This window comes from Dermacentor silvarum, chromosome 2, assembly GCF_013339745.2.
Source record: "Dermacentor silvarum isolate Dsil-2018 chromosome 2, BIME_Dsil_1.4, whole genome shotgun sequence".
Classification (NCBI taxonomy): domain Eukaryota; kingdom Metazoa; phylum Arthropoda; class Arachnida; order Ixodida; family Ixodidae; genus Dermacentor; species Dermacentor silvarum.
Genome location: NC_051155.1, coordinates 55,395,338 through 55,415,434, shown reverse-complemented (window position 1 = coordinate 55,415,434; position 20,097 = coordinate 55,395,338). Strand labels below are relative to the sequence as shown.

The 20,097-nt window shown below is 43.8% G+C and overlaps 1 protein-coding gene across 1 annotated transcript in view; it reads right to left on the bottom strand.

Annotated features, from left to right (window-relative positions):
- LOC119440046 (putative phosphoenolpyruvate synthase) overlaps positions 1–20,097 on the bottom strand; it is a 192,110-nt gene that overhangs the window by 86,550 nt on the left and 85,463 nt on the right. The window contains exons 7-12 of the mRNA XM_049662720.1: positions 18,560–18,612; positions 17,357–17,409; positions 16,875–16,990; positions 14,476–14,623; positions 14,155–14,210; positions 7,960–8,090 (exon numbers count right to left, since the gene is read on the bottom strand). Coding sequence (XP_049518677.1) covers positions 7,960–8,090; positions 14,155–14,210; positions 14,476–14,623; positions 16,875–16,990; positions 17,357–17,409; positions 18,560–18,612 — 557 coding nt within the window. The remainder of the gene's footprint in view (positions 1–7,959; positions 8,091–14,154; positions 14,211–14,475; positions 14,624–16,874; positions 16,991–17,356; positions 17,410–18,559; positions 18,613–20,097) is intronic.

Sequence of the window (20,097 nt, the reverse complement as noted above, 5' to 3'; positions counted from 1 at the left end):
GAACATTACTATAATCAGCACACACAAACCCATGTTGTCGGTCGCCGGAAGTACAAAATGCAAGCAAAATGAGACAGTGGCGGATCCAGGGGTGGGGGGGGGGGGGCGCTTGGGCGATCGCTCCACCCCCCCCCCCCCCATCCAAAGTCATTAATTTGAGGGGGGGGGGGGGTCGTGTAAGTACGCGAGGCAGAAACTGCAGATACTGGCCACGCTACCCATGAGTGTTGCCAGTGCCGAAAGGTCGTTTTTGCTCTACACCGCTTGAAGACTTCGATGCGTTCTCAAATGAGCCAAGTTCTTACATACTCATAGTATGGTCCCTAAAAAATTGGCTTGTCTGCCGTCCGCCGACGGGAGCGAGGACTGTTTCCGAATGACGGTGGTGGTGGCGCTGCGAGCAGTCCTCGTGTTAGGGCGCGGCTCTCGGCCGCCCGGTTGCGTGTTGCGAAGCGCGCTCACGTTCGGTGTAGTTTAGCCATGCCCTTTTTTTTCTGCCGCCGCGTACTTGTTCCGCATTAGAGCACTATTTGTTACGGGTGTGATTAAATGTTTTAGCCACGTAACGTGGCATTCACTCGCGAAGACCTTTTGCTGAGCTGCATCACAAGCATGCCTCTGGAATGGGGATACGACTCTTCTACCTCACTCGCCGACTGCCTCAAAGATAAATGAAAATAAAGCACTGACAACTTTGTTCAGACACATGTTTTTATTTAGCACAAGCAATAACGAAATATTAGAAAAAGGTTTCCTCAGAACACAAAGCAACTGCGCAACCTTGAATAGGTTGAGTGCTGAATTTATTTATTCATGGCTATACTGCCATCTGCCCTTTAGCAGCTATGGCCGGAGTGGTTGAAAGTTAAAAAAACATGACGTAAAGGTGTGCAATTGGGCATAATAAAGGGTAACAAAAATAAAACCCAAGCTCGTTCAAAACCTATACAAGACAAACAGAAGGCACTTCCAGTTAAGAGTGAACAAGAACAGCAAAAACAAAGTATAAAGTTAAGAATGAAGAACCCTTAGAATACAGTGTAAACAAATTACAGCACACTATCACCGATGAATTGGCAAGAGGTTGGTGAATAAGAAGAAACATAGAAAGAAGACAATTATAAGGCCGCTGAACTTGCATATAAGATGTGATGCAAGTGGTGAAATGCAGTTATTTGCATATTCTCATTTTCAAATGCTCTAGCTTATCTTTCTTTATTGTATTTTCTTTATTGATAGACTTCGTGAAAAACTGTAGACGCAGAAGTGTGTAAAACTTCACTATCTCACAAGTAATTTGCTGTCCATGTTCAGGGCAGGCTAGTCCAGGAAAATGCACTTGAGCGAGAAATTCAGTAAAGCCGAAAATGATTTTCTCATGCAGTCTATTTAAACTGAAAAATGTAGTGAAGCTGTCTTCAAGTGCACTAGGCGTGCACTGGCATACACTGCTTGCTCGAGCGAAGAACGTAGCATGAGGACTGCTCGCAGCGCCCTCTGCGCTTTCATTCAAGGAGCGTCCTGCCCTCTTTATACGGCGCGGCGCGCGCACGGCAGACTAGCCAATATTCTAGGTACCATACTCATAGGGACATTGCCACTGGCACGACAAAAGTAATTCAGCGGCTCCCAACCAAAGATAGCGGACGACAGAGGTTAGAGCTGGTGATCAAAGTATCTTGCATAGGTTAGGTCTTTGCAAGATTATATGCCGAAGATGCCAACCCTAATGCTTTTATAACAAGTCTGTGAGTCGTGTTATCGCAAATGGGCCTCTTTGTGCTTGTATAAATATTGTCTTTCCGTTGTTTATGTTGCTTTTATATTCTTCTGTTTTCATTGGTTAAGATTGTCGCCTGTTTCGATGTAGTTGTATGTTTATTTTTAGTAGATTTTATTGTAGTAGATTTCCCTCTTTCTACATATCTGTATAATATTTGAATTTTGTTCTCCCAGAATTCACTTGTTGTCCATCATTCACAAGTGTTATGCCGGTGTTACACGACCGCTTTTGATTGCGACCAAGCCCGATCCGGATCAAAATTCTCGATTACGATTGACTCCCTCGCGCAGCTTGCGCAAAGGACCCAATGACGACCGAGAAATTGGATCAGGATCGGGCTTCATCGCGATCAGAACTGTGCCGTGTGACACCCGCATTACTCTACTTCCCTGTATGCAAAGCTTGGCAGGGCTTTTATGTTAAATGAAGAAATCACCGCACTCTCCTGGGTAATGCTGCGTGTATAATTTTCCTAATTCTTCTTTGTGTTCATGTTTGTAACCAATAATTTCCAGGATCCTGTATAACATTTTTATTTCGTTTTGTAGTGCTATCACAAGGTTTGACCGTACTGACCGGTATCAATAAATTGTTTTCGAACTGCTCACCTGGATGTCTGCAAGATCTTGTTGACTGCAACTAAGAACAAATCAGGACCATTTAGTTACAGACGTATGGTTAGTTGCGAAAGCCCCCTCCCCCACCATATTAAAAGAACCGCCTTCCCCAAAGTAGGCGCCTGGATCCGCCCTTTAATGAGAGTAACGCTTGACTTCGATTTTCGGGGCTCTGGAGCTACTTTTCATTCTCCCGTGAAGTGTTAGTGTGGCGCCCACATGGGCATCGATATTGCGTAAAAAACGTTGGCCCGCCATGGTTGTCCAGCCTGCTCAGCTTGTTGACGGCGTCGCCATGCCACCGCGATCAGTAGACCCACCGTCCCCCATGACATCAGTTCTACAGTAACAGCAGCTTCAGTGAGGAGGCCATTATCGCACCATTTGTTCGGCATGTTGACGCATAGTTGCCACGGTTCCAATACCTTGCTCTTGGTAGTGTGATAATTAGGCGATACTTGAAATTTCTGTAAAGCGTAATGCCGTAGTTTTTTTTTCTTCGCAATACTCGCGATATCGTGCGAGTGTAAATTGCACATTATATTTTTAGCCAATGATCAAAGTGCAACAGAACATTGTCACGTCCGTCGCACGAAGTGCAGGAAATCTCTGCATCCTGCTGCTTGTATCGGTCTCGCCCATCAAGCTTTTTCAAAAGCACTGCAGAGCCCCTTTAAATGGTGTTTATATCAATGCGCTTTACGATTATGACGAAGGGCTCTTGTTTCATGTACCAAGTGTTGAATCGCAACCAGTGTTTGTTAAATACTTTGTAAATAATAATCAAGCGGCGAACAGGCTTTTTCTAGAAATAACGACTCCTTACGAATCACCTTCTTCTGATGGGGAAAGCCTCCAATTGTTTTATTCAGACGGGGAGTATTTTCTATTTCGCAATTTTTTAACCTGCGTTGGTATATCAGTCAAGGGTGATGATCTTGTGCAGAACAATCAATTGCGCTGTAAACTCCCTGATATCGTCTTTTTTTCAAGCTTCACTAAGAAATAATGACCGTGATACTGTTCATTTCGTGACGGCGGTCGTTGCATACTGCATTCCATCGATGTATTTATAAATGATGACTGTGATAAAATATTTTACATAGTATTGTTTCATTTTTAATATGTTTACTGTGACATACTCTTTACCCAAGTGCCTTTCTTAGCTTGATGCTCATAAAGATAATAGTTAGACCACCCTCTGGGTTCATCGCCATATTACTCATTTAGAAGGTCCTAACTGTGAGTGAATGATTTATTTGTCTGAAATTGCAAACGCTAAAAAGTGTGCAATTGAGTGCTCCACAAACAATGCATTGTACAATGGTCAGACGATGATAACATGAAAAGATAAGAAAAACGTTCCCGCCATGAAGCGCGCTTCCTCACGTACCTAAATAGTCAGCATACAAAAAACAGCCACAAACCGGTACATTGTACACCTGCCACAATTAGGCACAAGTTAGTCGAATTGTACAAAATAATAAATAAATAAACGATTCCTAATTGTATCGTTTAAAGTATTGTAAGCATATGTCATTCAATATATTCCCAAGTCAATGTCGTGTTTCTGCATCGCTGCTCTGCTAAGAGCTGTCAACCATGATTATGTTGAAATCTGAGTGCCTGAAAAACTGCTAACGATTATAACTGCATTCGAGGTAGCTTTTATAACACGGTCCTTCGTCTGTGTCCGTTCAACACAAAGACAAAACGTAATTCATCCTTCAAGGGCGTGGCTGAATGGAGTTAGTAACATTTTGGTGAGGGCTAGTTGGTTCCTCTTTAGAACTATGCTCAAACAGCGCGACTAAATCATCGACACACAGACACTCCACAGAACAAAGCGCGGTGGTGGTGGAATATAAACGTTCCCGCTCCGTATATTAAAATCTTGACGAGCGTTAAAGGGCCTCTTATTAGGTTTGGGCAATTGCGAACAGACAAGTAGGGTACGTAAATCATCATCAGCCTATTTTTATCTCCACTGCAGGACGAAGACCTCTCCCTGCAACCTCCAATTGACCCTATCTTGCGCTAGCAGATTCCAACTTGCGCCTGCAAACTTCCTAACTTCATCACCCACCTAGTTTTCTGCCGTCCTCGACTGCGCTTCTGTTCTCTTGGTGTCCATTCTGTAGCTCTAATGGCCCACCGGTTATCCATCCTACGCATTACATGACCTGCCCAGCTTCATTTTCTTCTCTTAATGTCCGTTATAATATCGGCTATCCCAGTTTATTCTCTGATCCACACCTCTCTCTTCCTATCTTTTAACGTTAGGCCTAACATTTTTCGTTCGACCACTCTTTGTGTGGTACTTAACTTTTCTCGAGCTTTTTGTTAACCTCCAACTTTCTGCTCAATATGTTAACCCTGGTAGAATGTAATCATTGTACACTTTTCTTTTCAATGGCAGTGGTATGGTCCCAATTAGGATTTGGCAATGCCTGCCGTATGCACAGTAACCCAATTTTATTCTTCTGTAAATGTGTGCGCATATCACGGCCACACAATCCAGTCTGCAATGCATCAAGTGATGTATGAAAAAACAGCTTAAATTTCAAGAAAAGCTAGTGCGTCCTTCCTGTAAAGCACTTCCTGCCAGAAAGTCAATGTCACACGCACAATTGCCTCTACATAAAAAGCACTATCTGCCACGTTACCGGGCACGGCACGTGACTTGGGTAAATCGTCCTATGCGAAACGCACAATGCCATCACTAGAAGTTCGCCGCGTAGCAAAAAAATTTACAGAAAATATTGCAGAAGCTCCACTAGAGTTGTCTAAGTATGAGTAAGAATACCACCAATTTCAGTTGGCCCACCCTCAAACTTGAAGTTTACCCACCTCCAAATTTAAGTTAGCCCATCCGCAAATTGAAATTGGCCCACCCCCAAATTTTAGGTTGGCTCACCTCCAAATTTCAGCTGGCCCACTCCCAAATTTAGGTTGATTCCACCCCTCGAGTTTTAAGTTGGCCCACCCCAAAACTGAGGTTGACTTACCCCAACTGTCAAGTTGGCTCACCTCCACATTTAAGGTTTCCCACCACCAAATTTCAGCTGGCCCACCCCCAAATTGCAAGCTGGCATACCCCCATATTTAAGTTGACTGCATCTCCATGTTTCAAGTTGGCCCACCAATAAATTTCAATTTTACTACCCCTCAATTTTTAGTTGACCCATTTCCAAATCTTACATTGGCTTATTCCCAAATTTCAAGTTGGCCCACCTTCAAATTTCAGTTCGCTCGCCACTACTATAAGCTTCCCAATGCGTGTTCTATGGAGCCCTATGTATCCCGATGAGTGTTATTTTTTATTGTTTTCCTTTTTAAATTGTTCTTTATCGCTTATAAAGCTACCAATCATCTACATTTTACACTATTATAACAATTAAACTCTTAACTTCACAAATTACGCATTTTTGTCCAGATACAAAGCATTACACTTTTTGCGTGCATTTTCATGTCACAAAGCTGGGGTACTCGCCAAAAAATGTGCACGCTTTATAAAATAACTGGGCTGGGGTTCGTCACGGTACCGTGAAAAGACCCCTCGAATAGGGTACGGGCCACTTCCAGATGTCAGTCGAGGCAAAGGGGGAGAGTGTCTCTAATGGCGGTGACGCTCGAATCCTGGCAGCATGACAACATGGCACTTCACTTTCTTTTATTTCCTCTAATAATGAGCCAATTTTAATATTTCTTTCTTTAGAACGCTTCCTAAATGGAGCCTTATAAATTGTATTAACCAAAATTTGCAATGGGGCATGGTTAGGGTTCTCTTACAGAGCCTAAGGCATTCTGAGATTCATATTGATCCCTTCACTTCAGTCCGTTTGGACACTATATAACTTCACAGCACCTCCAACGAATTACCTCACCAACACGTGCACTGAGAGTCATACAACTTATTATATTCGTCACCCCAGCCCGACATTCCCTACACCTTTTCCATTGTGACCCGATTCCTGGTCAAATTGTCCCTGCCCCCACGTGACCATAGATCATCGGTTCGCGTGCACCACAACCATCAGCTCTCCGCACTATGCCAGTCCTCTACATCACATTGGCATATTTCGGCGTCTCACATTGACCAGTTGGCTAGTGTTCATTTTGTGGAGGAGCACCTCGAAAGTCTTCATCTGACCTGGAATAAAGTAGTTTCTCCATCTCTTTCAATGTGGCGTGCCAAATGACAATACTGTAGCTTTAGTAAATTACATCATTTCATTATAGTTCTTCTCACTGCACAGTACACGTCCGAGTTCAGTCTTTGATATCTCATAATACTTTATGTCGAATTCCTGCTCAATATCTCGCACCACTTGCAGAGGAAAAAGTCTGCACAGGAGAAATTATTTCATCTTGAACAAGCGTTCTGGCAGGCTTCTACTCCTTTTCATTTTCCAGACAGGTTAAGTACCAATTACAATGTGCTGCTGTTAGCGCACTCTTTTATTCATCAGTTTAATCAAATTTACGCCTTCCTAATGTCCGTTTTTTTTTCTCTTCGAAGAAGAATGTACAATTTGTCGTACATATTACACGTATGATTCTCACATGCTCAGTTCTAACCGGTCCCAAATGGAGCAAGGCAACAGGCATAGGTTTTACACAGCTTGCGTCGAAGTCTCTAAGCATAGATTTGCAGCATTTCTATTTCGTGTGCTGTTAGCTATTGCTGCTTATTTCGCAGCATTTCACTCTAGAATGTGGATATGAAGCGTAAAGTGCAGTGTAAGCACTAAACATTGTAAAGGTTCACACTCGTTGCATTTCAGAGGTAACCGGTGCACTTTACCCTAAATTGTCATATTATTCACCCGAGTGTGTGTGTTATTCTCCTTGTTTTAGCTTTTCATGTCAGACCGCAAGCAAACACGAATTGGAATGAAAGTCAGAGGAAAGAAGCATTGGACTCTACGGCACCACATGTCATGTAAAGGCATGTACAACATGAAGCCAAATGCTTATTGCTCCTTGGAAATGTTCATGACATTGAAGTTATCTTCAGAACTAACGAAAAAAAAACTAATCTCGTCCGAGTGGGCGCGGCTCTTACCATGAAAAAAAAGGTAAAAAATCCGAGTATAAATGTGGGAATCATCGCGTCTCAAGGCGGCCGCCCCGCATCTGGCATGGGCGGTAATGCACCAGCAGATTTGGGAGAGGAGTGAGACCTTCCTCCCAATTTCGGCACACGGGGAGCGCAAGCGCTAGCGGTAATTCTGTTGCACAGTTTCGTCTTCCCGTCGCGCCAAAGTTTCGCTAACACAGGTTCCCACAGCGTTTGTAATCTGCTGGAATATTTAAATCCACTCCTTTCTGCCAACTACCACAATTTGCCTTGCGTGAGGCAAATAATAGCTTCTTCAAACTTCGTGTAGTAACCCATAAGGGCATTCACAATTATTACTTCACGACGCTTTTATGAACCCCACTCTTTATTCTGGTTGGGCTTCCATATTCATGCTCCTGCAAACAACCCCACACTTCTCATTTATGCCTCTCGAATAAAGTGTTTTTCTTTTTCATATGTATACATTGACGCACCGTTTGTAGTTCTGTGGCGAGGGAGTTCAGCACAGCTAACGATGATCCTTTGCCTCCTGTCAATTGAGGCACTTTGCTGCACTGGTCCCTGATGTCAGATACAAGTGGAAGCACCTTTGGCAGCTCGTGCTCTGCAAAACGTCAGAAAAAGAATGCCTGTTAATGTAGTACTTGTAATATACAAGTGCGGGTGGGGGCTCACAGACTAAGTAACAATTTTTTCTCAAGCACTAGCTTTTTTCAAAGCGAATCTCTATATGGCCAGGCAAAACGAAATAAAGCCGGCAGATCCCACGCCTTGTGGGAATCGATGTTATGCGAAGCAGTGTGCGGGGAGCCTACCAAGCTAACGAAACGACCATGAGAGCACCAAGACGTAGGCGGCTGTTTCATGACCTACATGCCAGGCATGTCATCACATTCATGTCATGAGTTCCTTAGGAGTCCCTTTAGCTAGGCCTAAGAGACCTTCAGACGAAAGTCTTCGTCGTGCTCATGACTATCACTTCGACCATCAACCTTTAGCCTTTTCCTTCACTTAGTACCCACGTCCGAACCCATTTCAGTGGTTTTTGAGTGCTAATATTATCTCGCTGAGTCACTGTCATTTTTGCTGAGTCATGCTCAAGACTATGACTTCTACCATCATCCTTTAGTATTTCTTTCACTTGGTACCGACGTCAGAACTCATTTCAGTGGGTTCTGAGTGCTAATGTTTTCTCGCAGAGCCATTGTCATTCTTGCTGAATCATGCTGATGACTATGACTTCTACCACCATATCCTTTAGTGTTTCCTTCACTTGGTACCCACGTCTGAACCCATTTCAGTGGTTTTTGAGTGTTAATGTTTTTTTTTCGCTGGGTCATTGTCATATTAGGCGGTTGTTTCATGACCTACATGACACGCAAGTTATGACGTTCATGTCATGACCTATCATTTATGTTCCTCATACACTCTTGTCATACTATTCCAATTTTGATACATACCAAGTTAAGGAAACAACCATGAGAGCACCAAGACGTAGGCGGCTAGATAGATAGATAGATAGATAGATAGATAGATAGATAGATAGATAGATAGATAGATAGATAGATAGATAGATAGATAGATAGATAGATAGATAGATAGATAGATAGATAGATAGATAGATAGATAGATAGATAGATAGATAGATAGATAGATAGATAGATAGATAGATAGATAGATAGATAGATAGATAGATAGATGCTGTTGAAGTAGTGAATGTTAGCCAAGAAATGCCTCGCATTTAAACTGCGTCTGTTAGTCGCTTGTCCACAGAAAACTATCATCATCAGCATTAGCTCGAGCCGCGTCTCCTTCTTCCGCAGCTGGTTTTGCTCGTGCTCGTGCTCAGTCCACTTAGAGTGTACTTGAATGGGGGAGTGGGTCCAGCGGACCCCTTAGCAAACGCCGAGGGTGAAGCAAAAACGCGGAATATATGGCAGCGCTGCCGTCGCCTTATTCTGAATCTCCGGCAAATAATCGTTGGCTCCTGCTGTTTCAGCAGCGCTCATTGGCTGAGGCGAGCTCGTGGGCGGGGTAGCTGTCGTCTGTTCGACGCAGACGAGCAGACGATGCAGACGAAGAATGGGAACCGAGGGGCTCCTCGGATCCCATTGTTCTTTCGTATTTCATTACGAGGGTCTCGAATCTGGCAGCCTTGATGTCATTAGGTAGCATGCGAGGGTTTATTACCCACTTGGATGCTCTCCCAAGATCACGTGTATCGTGACGCCATCGGGCTAAAAAAGATGTATAACGCCCACCATGGTTCTGAGTGGCGCTGGCTAACACTCCTAGGGCTAGTTCTAGTAAAACGTAAATACCCAAGTTAGTGGACGAATTTATGGCCGTCGCCGTAGCACAATTGGTAGTGCAACGCACGCGTAATGCGGAGGTTGCGGGTTCGGCTCCCGCCGGTGACAAGTTATCTTTTCGTCCACTTTCATTTGCCTTTTCTTCCTTATTTTCTACGTTCCAATTTCAACTACACTTAATTTCCCCGATGCTTTCCTTGGCTTCGTTGTCTGTTGGCTTTATTAGGCGACAATAATAACTCACATTTGCATTTGAAAGGTAGGGGCAGACAGAGAGCGATTTCAATTAAGAATAAATGAAGCACATTTATTTAAAGCGGCACGGCCCTTTGACCTAATGGGATGGGTTGGCGGTGGTGCTCACGTGACTTGAAAGGTTAGCTTAGCGGTTCGCTTAGCGTGCTACTTCATGTGTAGTACAGCACAAGGATTTAGAAACGTGAGATAAAACACGCACTAAAATGCACAAGCACGTCCAATATCGTTAAGACCTGCATCTCGCAGGAATGCTACAGGAGCGCGCCAGACCAGAGCACCGCCCCATTACAAGGACGTCCCGCAGCAATTACACGCGCCTTCAGAGAGGCATGCCTCAAGCGTCCCTTGATACCTAAATGTACTTGGACACAATTAAGCATACAATGCTGCTTCTGTCCCTTAAAGATGTTCTCAGACGAGACCAAATAATAAACTGTTAACCGAAAGTTCAAACAAAATGAACGCAAATCTTAAGGTAGGCTAATAGAATACTTGCACTACGTATGTGGCGAATGAAAAAAATACTACCTCGGAGACACATGTGATCAAAGCCTGGCCCCCTTGGTACACACTTAGGTGAGAGGCGGCAAATCAAACTACTTAAGAAAGAAGGGTGTAGTGTACGCGAGGCAGGATCCGAAATTGCCATCGTGTATACGCATGTGCCTCATGGGCAGCAGCAAACAGTACACGTGCTTACAGACATAGCCGGCACTGCCGTTCAGCTGCGAAATCCTAGTGGCTCGTGCATGCACGAAGATGCGCTTAAATGAATAGTGCATTTCCAATTAAAAAATGCAAGTACCGGTAATTTCCTGCTGCATTGCCTTTGTGACACAGCTCCAATGTAGCAGGTACGAGGAGAGAGAGAGATCGTAAAGCTATTTAAAGGGACACTACAAAGGAACGCTGGATCAATTTGAACTGATGCAGTATTCTATCAAAAGCTTATTGTCGGTAATTTCGGGACATAATGTTGATTGTTGAACAAAAAAGAAAGACTAAGCTTCCATTTCTTTTCTTTTTTTTTTCATTCCGCACCGTAACCGCTACGCCGGCACGTTAGCGTGACGTCAATCATTTCAAATTACATATGTTCTCGTATTTGAGGCGTTGCACTGTCATGAAAGTTTTCCAGACTTCCTATATCTACAGTGTTTGGTTCCTTTAAAGCGTTATGTAGCTCATCTTCAGCAATAAAGGAAGATTAACTAAGCCCTAGCTCACGCCGCAGAAATCCATGATGTCATGGAAAGTTGTGAGGGGAACTTCAACGCAGCGTTGCCACCTGCCTCTCGCTTTTGCCGCTTTTTTTTTCTTACTATCAAGCCTCGTGTTACGGTAAGAATGGTTTTTTTTGTGTGTGTATATTTGTAACTTATTAATATAGCTTAAGTTATCTTTTGGTGTCCCTTAAACGCGGGACGAGAGAGTGGCAGCAGGCAGTATAAAGAGGAGCGCCTAGAGGGCAACTAATAAAATGCTACTCATTGGACGTTATTGTATGCGGTGACAATTTATTCGTGCCCATATAGTGTGTAGATGAAGAATTGCTTCTTCAGACCTGATCCAGCACACGGTATAGCTGAATTCGTTGCACGATTTTTTTTCTCTTTCGTAATGAGGGAGTAGCGGGGAAAGAGGTTTTTGAGAGACCGCGCGTGCGTACGGTAGTCAGAACATTTTAAAAATTCACAGAATTCCTTTTCTTCCGATTCCATCACCTGTACAAATTATTTGGTGCTGGTTGTCGAATCTACCAAACTTGAGGTTACTGCAACATTAAAACGCGCAATTCAATACCAAACAATTGTCAACGTTCCGTGTTTTAGCAAACTAAACATGAACGGTCACAATCAATGTGTCTAAAGATCGGCGCAAGTACACGGTGGAAAAATGACAAGACGAGGCGCTGTGTCTTACGTCTCTCAATCAGCGCCTTGTATTGCCCCTTTTTGACCAGTGTATGTGTTTCCGTGCGCTCTTTAGCGAAAGTGAATTTATACCGACTAGCTAACTTTCATTGCTCCTGAAGACAATCAGTCAGCACCAGATATTTGGTTGTGTACTATTGCGCCAGACTCTCCCTCACGCCCTGCCCACAGTGACCAGAACTATATGTAAAATACATAAAATTTGTAAACTCTCCGAATTGTACGCTCCCTGATTGCCTGATGAGCTGCTGATTCATGTCATATCGTGTGTGTATGCCTTCAGAAATGGTCGGCGTGCGTACAAACAGATAACTGCTCAGCGGCATTCTGCATAGCTTCCCTTAACCTTTTGTGCATGGTGTTGTCGACTGGATCGCTTAGACTCGTCTACAATTGTAGAAAGTGCTGCAATCAACCCCACTTCGCGAAAATTAAGTTTCCATTCTGCCTAAGACGTCGTCATACTCACGGATTCAAAGTCAGTGCTACAGCGATATTACATCATAGCCTGCCTGGGGAGTACTTTACTCAGGAATTTCTGGCCCTGCTTAAAGATCTCTGGAGCAAGGGATTCAAGGTGAACTTTCAGAGGACCCCGTTGCACGTTGGAATTGAAGACAATGAAAAAGTTGATATCTCACGCGTTTAGCGCAATCATGCCCGAAATTGGGAGGCACAATGAATTTGCGCCAAACTAAGGGCGCAATTCACATGTATTCCACGGCCGCTTAACAAAACTCCACATCAAGCCTGTGTGGTCCAAATACTGTGGTGCAAGGCGAAGAAGCTCTACTTCACCATGGCGTTAGACTAACCTCGCTGTTGATCAGGTTAAGTTATTTCAGACTGGATGATTCCGTGCCCCACTTTGTGGCTTACGTGGTGATATCGATGGAAAAGAACACTTCATATAGTTATGCCCGCAGTTTTACGCGGAAAGAAAGACATTACTTTGCAGCCTACAAAATAAAGGCCTTGCACACGAGAGCTGTAAACACTCTGTGCTGCGTGAAGTGCCCGCAGTAATCAGGAAGAGAGTTCTGGGACTGTTGGTTGCTTTTCTTCGAGACACGAAGTTGGCCAGCGTCAGGTGACACACCCTTGCTCGCAGAGAATGAGAGGCTCAGGCGGAACAATATTCTGGTTAAGCGTGCCAGACCAACCCCGCGTGCTGCAGCACCACCATCAAAATAGCTGCCATCTTTAAGAAGGAAACGCAGGAGCCCCTCCCCCTCTTTCAGGGGAGAGGTAAGGAAAATATCAGCGCGAATGAAATATTCACTAGGTTGCGCGAAGCGTTTATAAGGATCATGCATAATAGGGGCCACAAGCAGTAAGCTTTGTCATCGAATTCGAATGACTGATAGGGTAAATATCTAATTTAACGGGCAATTATTCTTCATAAAACATACGTAACTGAAAATATTCCCGTATAAAAGACTGTGTACAGTAAAGGAAACGATATTACAACTCTAGGAAACATTATCTCTTAGGCTACGATTCTGTGGAGTCATTTTTTAAAGAACGTGATGGTTTATTTGAAAATGCATGTTTTCTTAGTGCGGTTTAAACAGTGTAATTAGCTTTTGTTGGTGTTTCACATGATTAAATATCGAATATAATAGCGCTCCATTTTATAATTATCACTTTGCGCATTGAATGTACGCAAAGATTGACCTGCACATATTGATGTGATGTTAACATATATCTACAAACAATGATAAGCTATCGACATCACTAATGCATTTTTCTGAGGAAATAGAACATCTAATTAAAAAAACAGCGTTACACCGTTTAGCAATTTATCAGCAAGTATGCGGACAATACCCATTTTACAGGGCTCTCGAGGAAAAATGACGTATTGCACAATTTTTTATGTAATGCCGTAACAATTCATTTGTTTTTCGCATTTTCATACAAGAACTATGATGTCTTTGTAATTATTCGTAGTTATCAGCCTGCTGCAACTTTTTTTTATTATTCCTATAATATCTGTGTCAGAAATAGCAAGCAATATGTCTTCTAGTTTCTCTTTCCTTGAATATTACTCGTTCTACTGAGTATATTTTAGTACAATTGTTTCCAACACCCAAAATGATGAGCGGCAAAATTGTACAGAATACACCCACAACAAAAACAAATTTAGCTCTTTTGGAGCGCTCACCTTCAATTATCTTGTGCCTAATATGCCCCGGAATGTGGTCAGTCATCCGCTCGGGTCTGTGTGCAGAGGAGGAATGACAGCGTTAGTCATTTCTTAGTCGCAAATGCTTGTCGTTCTTTGCTACCCTTTGTGCTAAGTCGTGTATTGCCGGTTTCAGTTGCGGCTTTTTGCTGCCATATTTAGTTCCTTCGTCCTATAATTATAGAGGAACGTGAGAACAACATTACGATATTCGTAAACGCTGTCTATACTATACACCGTAGCCAGTTTAGACTTGCTACAGTCTGCGGGTGAACGAGAATAGTGTGCTCCTTTACTTACGTATTCACAGAAAGTATAAAGCCGTATCCGTCATTCTCCTCACATTTGAGGTCCATTGCAGTGAGATGCACATCAGAAGAGCTTTCGTCACTCGTCAAGGTCAACAAAGGTCCCGCACGTTTGACATCGACTGGTAGGAAAACCTGACCTATACGGAAAAATATATGCAACTCAAGATCGCTCGTCATACTATTGCATTCATGACTAAATCATCAAATACGTAGTCCGTGTCCTACAAAAGACAAAGGAATTTGAGTTGTTGATGTGCGTTAACGATAAACAAACAAAAAAATGTCGCAGTTTCGCCCGAAAGGCGAAGCATCACTTGCGATAGCAAATTAGTAGAGAGCTATTCGGAGTAGGGATAGTAGTTTTATCGGCTGCATAAAGTTAGACACATTCACTTACTAACTGAATTAACAAGCGTGGTGTCAGCGCGCACAAACACACATGAATAGATCACACTCGATGACCGCAGACAACCGCTGTCAAGACTGGCAGCAAGCGCAGCCGCCGCAGCGAGCGAAGGTTCGCGCGTTCTATCGCTTCAACGGAAACTGAGCGGCCGAATGCACAGCGCATACAAAGGTCAGAGCCGTGTGGAGATCGCTTGCAAGATACGGCGCGCGCGACAACACCGGCAGCCCGTACAGGCGCAAACACAATAAAGAACCAAGCGCAAAGTGCAAAGTGCATGAACCCATTTGTTGGCAGAGTAGAAGCCGCCACCCCCCCCTCCCTCCCGCACTGCCTTTCTGCTTTGCTCCTTTCGCGTGGGAGATTGCGTCGCCAGTTCCCCTTGCGCCCGGTTGAAAGATACGCATTTGGTGCCGCAGCAAATCACTGCCCCCCCCTCCCTCCCTCCCTCTTTCCCATACCACCACGGCGTTTCGCGCCACGGAAGTCGCGTTTGCTTTCCGCCGTGCGTTCGCTCTCCGTGATAGCGCGCGTCCCACGCGCGCCTTCACTCGCACATACGGCGAGCAGCGACGATTTTATCACCCTTGGACTTCATACGGAACCTCACGCCGACGGCGATGGCGACGACGACGCCGACGTCAGAAATCTGCTTGAAGAGTCCATATAATTGCTATCGCAATAAAACTGTTTAGAGAAGTCACATTCCCAATAGTTAGCCTAATAGAATGAAGTTACAGATCACCTCTTGCAAATGCCAAGAGAATTGAGAGATCATTTGTTCAAGTTAGATGACGCTGTTTTGTGCATATTTTATGCATTTTTGTCGTGTGCGTGCAGGTATGAGTAATTTTAGGGGTGCCATTATGCGCCGGCTCAAACGTGTCAGACCACCCACGATTGTGTGCTGCTCACACAATTCAGGAGTGTTTTAACAGTGGAGCTGTTGAAGCCGAGCGTTAGTCCGTAACGTGCGAACAGAAACTGTGGGCCGATCCTGGCGGTAGCACAGAAAGGGTCCGAGCGCAATGGCACATACCCCTCTAGCGAAGCTGAGCCTGGTTAAGTCTACCTAAGCATGGTTGGGACTACTTCAGCTTAGGCAGTCATCGATAGCCAATCGATAGCCAATCAATAGCAAATAATCGACCAATAATGAATAAATTCCTGGAAATGCTGGGGAGGACTTGGTAGTGCTTAGCATTGCCCAAATACGTGACCGATACCATGCGAAAGCCAATCAATAGTCAATCAATAGCTAATCGATAATCGCTTATTAATCAATAAATTTCAGAAAATGCTAGGAATGACTTGGTAGGGCTTAGCCTAGCCCAAAAGTCAGTACTAGCTAGGTGCCCATCAGCTCCACAGTCTCTTTAGCATTGCACCTCCAGTGCAAGCGACTCTAATTTTTTAGCTGCAGATTAATGTCGGCCATCAGCGCTAGCTTTGCTCAGAAACGCTCGAATTTGCATACTAAAAGGTTGCCGAAAGGCATCCGTATACGCGCGCACCGGCGCATGCGCAGATGGTGTGGGGCAGTTAGTACGCGCCCAAGCACGGGGTGAGCACAGATATATGTTCCAAAAATAAGCGCTTTGGCTGTCTTACGGTTTCACGCGCCTCACTACGCAGCTATTGCGTGGTACATTGAACACTAAGTGAGGCAGATTTATGACATGCCAGAATGTGCTTTTTCGTAACATTTTGTGCTGATTTAACGACTCTAAATGTAACACAATTACTTTTATTATTATTTAAACATTTTGAAGCACCATCAATAACAAAGCACGAAAATATGTCTGTCAAAATGTACAAGAGTGAGCGAAGTGGGCGCGCGCTGGTGCTCGCCTCTTGTAGATGCAAACCACCATTGCTCATGAGGCGCGACAAACGCAAAGCGCGTAGGCGCAAGCTCGCGCGCGCCGGCAAGCGTACGTGTGGTCTGGGCTTGAGACTCCCACGCCATCAAAGAAACTTACCGCTTCCTATGTGCGTCTTGCTACGCTCTGCATGCAAGGCTTCCTCCATCCTAACAAGGCTGCAGTCAATCGGCCGCATCATGGATGTAGGCGCGTAGATGGACCCGTAAGAAACACTGCGGCAGATAAGGTAACAACCTTCCTTAACGCCAATATTCATGCGTGCAACACAGTACGCACATATGTATTGTTATTGGATGGGATTCAATAAGTAAAAGCGACCATCAAAATTTTTGTTTCTCTTTCCAAAGCTTTGAGGGCTGCTTACTGACAACAAAAAACAAAACAAAAATCCCGTAGTAGTAATATAAATTGCAAAATCTATATGCCGGAAGGGCGTTTATTTTCAAGCAAAGTAAAATTTGGGAGTGTCAAAAGTTCTTTTTTATCCTTTCGTAAATGCTTAAGCGTAGACAAGCCTGTACTGCGGCACAAGCCACGAAGTAACCATTCTGTCTTATGTTTCCTAGATGATAGCTTACCCGTTTTCTCCTCCGTAGTTCGTAGAGCGAACCAAATGGTACATGTCGCCGTTCTGTAATAGATCATTAATGTGAAGTTAAATGCCACTTTACACAAATTACATTCTCACTGCTCATGGTAAATCGCCACTGCAGCAATTCGCATACCTCCAGTACAATCATGCTAATAGGACAGTTATTATGGCTGCAACCACATGTATTGATGAAAGATGGAACGCACGTCCCACGCGGGAACGACTGAATCTACTATTATACGTAGAGCTTCAGTAACCTAGCAAACTGAAAAAAAAAACATGAGGCCCCGTTTTCTGCCTAAATACACAAACCCAGTTTATTGAAATAGACTAGCAATATGGATAAACGTATAACGTAATTAAACTGGATAAAATAGAGTTTCGGCATGTTTATAGTTGACCGAATTACTCCTGTGAACTGAAACAAGGAGCTTCTGTAAAGGTAACGACTAGACCTACATACGAAACGTATACTAATTAATATAATGCACCAGAATGTTTCAATTGTACTCCCGGTCTAATGCGGCTCTAGATGCAGCAGTTCAGGACAACAGATGCATTGACGCCGACGCATGCAGATTCAGTAGATGCATCTTCTTTTTTGTCCAACTCTACTAACATCTTAAGATATGCGTTCTTTACTTTCACTTCCCGATTTGACTCGGCTGTATTTCTTACAGGTTGAGTGCATTATTGAAAATTCTGTTCCTTGTTTTTCAATGGAATAACAAGTTTTGAGCCCAAATACATGCAGCGTGTTATGATAAGTGTAATCTGTAATCTGCTTCACACTTCCCTCACCAATTCTTGCTGTTGGGTGCAGTATTAAAGTATACTGACCATTCAGCTATAGGCATCATATGTTCGCCTAATTTTCACTTCTCTGCCTACAACGTTACACTGCGTGTGTATTTTATTGGAAGCGTGCGTAGCATTCTGTCTACACAATTTAGTATCTTTAGGCAATGAAAAAAGAAAGGTGCAACGGACTATATCCCATGCGTCAAGCTGTAGACCGAACGCCATCCCTATTATGCAATTAAACCAATTCTCGGCATTGAATGACGGATTCTTCTAGGACTTTATAAGCCCTTAATGGTGGGCTAGGATGAATCTCTATGTTTTCAGACACAGCAGTGACGTGCCTTGTCTTTATCAGCACGAAGTACTACAGGTAAGAAGTGGTCACCTGAAGGAAGCCTAAGTGGTGATGCTCTTCATAAGGCCCACGTGGTATGCTTCCTAGAACAAACGATTGCCTTTGTGTCAATGTTTTTAACTGGCAAGGCATGATTTGTATGCATGCGCAAAAAATACACAAAAGTTTGACATCATCAGCAGCAGCAGCCTGTATTTATGTCCACTACAGGACGAAGGTCTCTCCCTGCGATCTCCAATTATCCCAGTATTGTGCGAGCTGATTCCGACTTGCGCCTGCAAATTGCCTAACTTCATTACCTCACCTAGGTTTCTGCCATCCAAGACTGCGCATAAGCTCGGCATAATGACAAATAAAAATGTACAGTTTGATAGCACTGCTTATAAAGTTATCCAGTGGAGTTAAACAGAAGTGCTGGGTAATGTGCAATGATTCCAACTGCAACTGAACTAGTTATGCACATCGCAACATATATACACCGGGTGTTTCCGCGAACACTCTCAAAAATTTTAAAGGTTCCCTGTGGAAGATAGCACAATTCTAGATTATGAGCTGGTCAACTCAAAGAGGTAGACATTACCTGCACAAAAAATTGAAATGCATAGTCGATTAATTAACAAAAATTCTCCAATTCAGTTTTAAACTAATTACCTTAAAGCCCTTATTGCAATTTAAAAATTCTACCCGTGGAGTTACTTATGTGCTTCAGCGCATAAAACTACGTTTTGTTATGAAAGTAGCTGGAACGCCAATGCATTTCTCCGAAAAGCTTGGAAATTAATATCTCCCAACTGGTGTCATCCTAAGAATTCGCCTTGCGAACTCCACGGCTAGAATCACTCGATCACCACCCATGGGTGGTGATCGAGTGCTCCTGTGCAGTGACAATCATCGCAGCTGTCGAAGAACATCTCGGGAGGCCAAGACATGTCCGAAGTGCTTGGGCTTGTACGCTCTGGAGTGCAAGGAGATTAGTCTTGCATGTGCTCGACAAGACTGGAAGACTGTAGCGAAGAAATCCAAGAAAATGTGCCGTGTATAGCTGCAACATGGGGCGCACGGATGGTCCCCAAGATTTTCCAGGTATGAACTTAAACATATTCTCAATACAAATGAGTTTTTTCTTCATGTAGGAGACATGGGGACTCCAGGTGAGGTTTTGATCCACAATAACGCCTAAAAACCTGTGAGTTTTCTTATATGCAATTTAGTGGCCCTCGATGCACACCGGGTTTCTAGAAAGACATCTGTTTTTGTGTAAATGCCACTAGTGCACATTCTTCCGTAGATATTGTCAGACCTTGTTGGCGAAGGTATGCCACTGTCAGGGCTGCTTCTTTCTGTATTCTAGCGCGCACGTGTGGCCGTGTCACGGCGAACGCCCAGATGAAAATATCATCTGCGTAGAGCGAGACATTGGCCATCTTGCTACTGTAGACCAGCAAGTACTGGTTCAAGGGAGTCGAGGACTTGCAGTGTGAAGTTACTAAATAATCTTGACTGATTCCGCGGGATACAAAAATAGTGCGACTAACGCACAACTACACAGTGACCGAAACGCATGCACT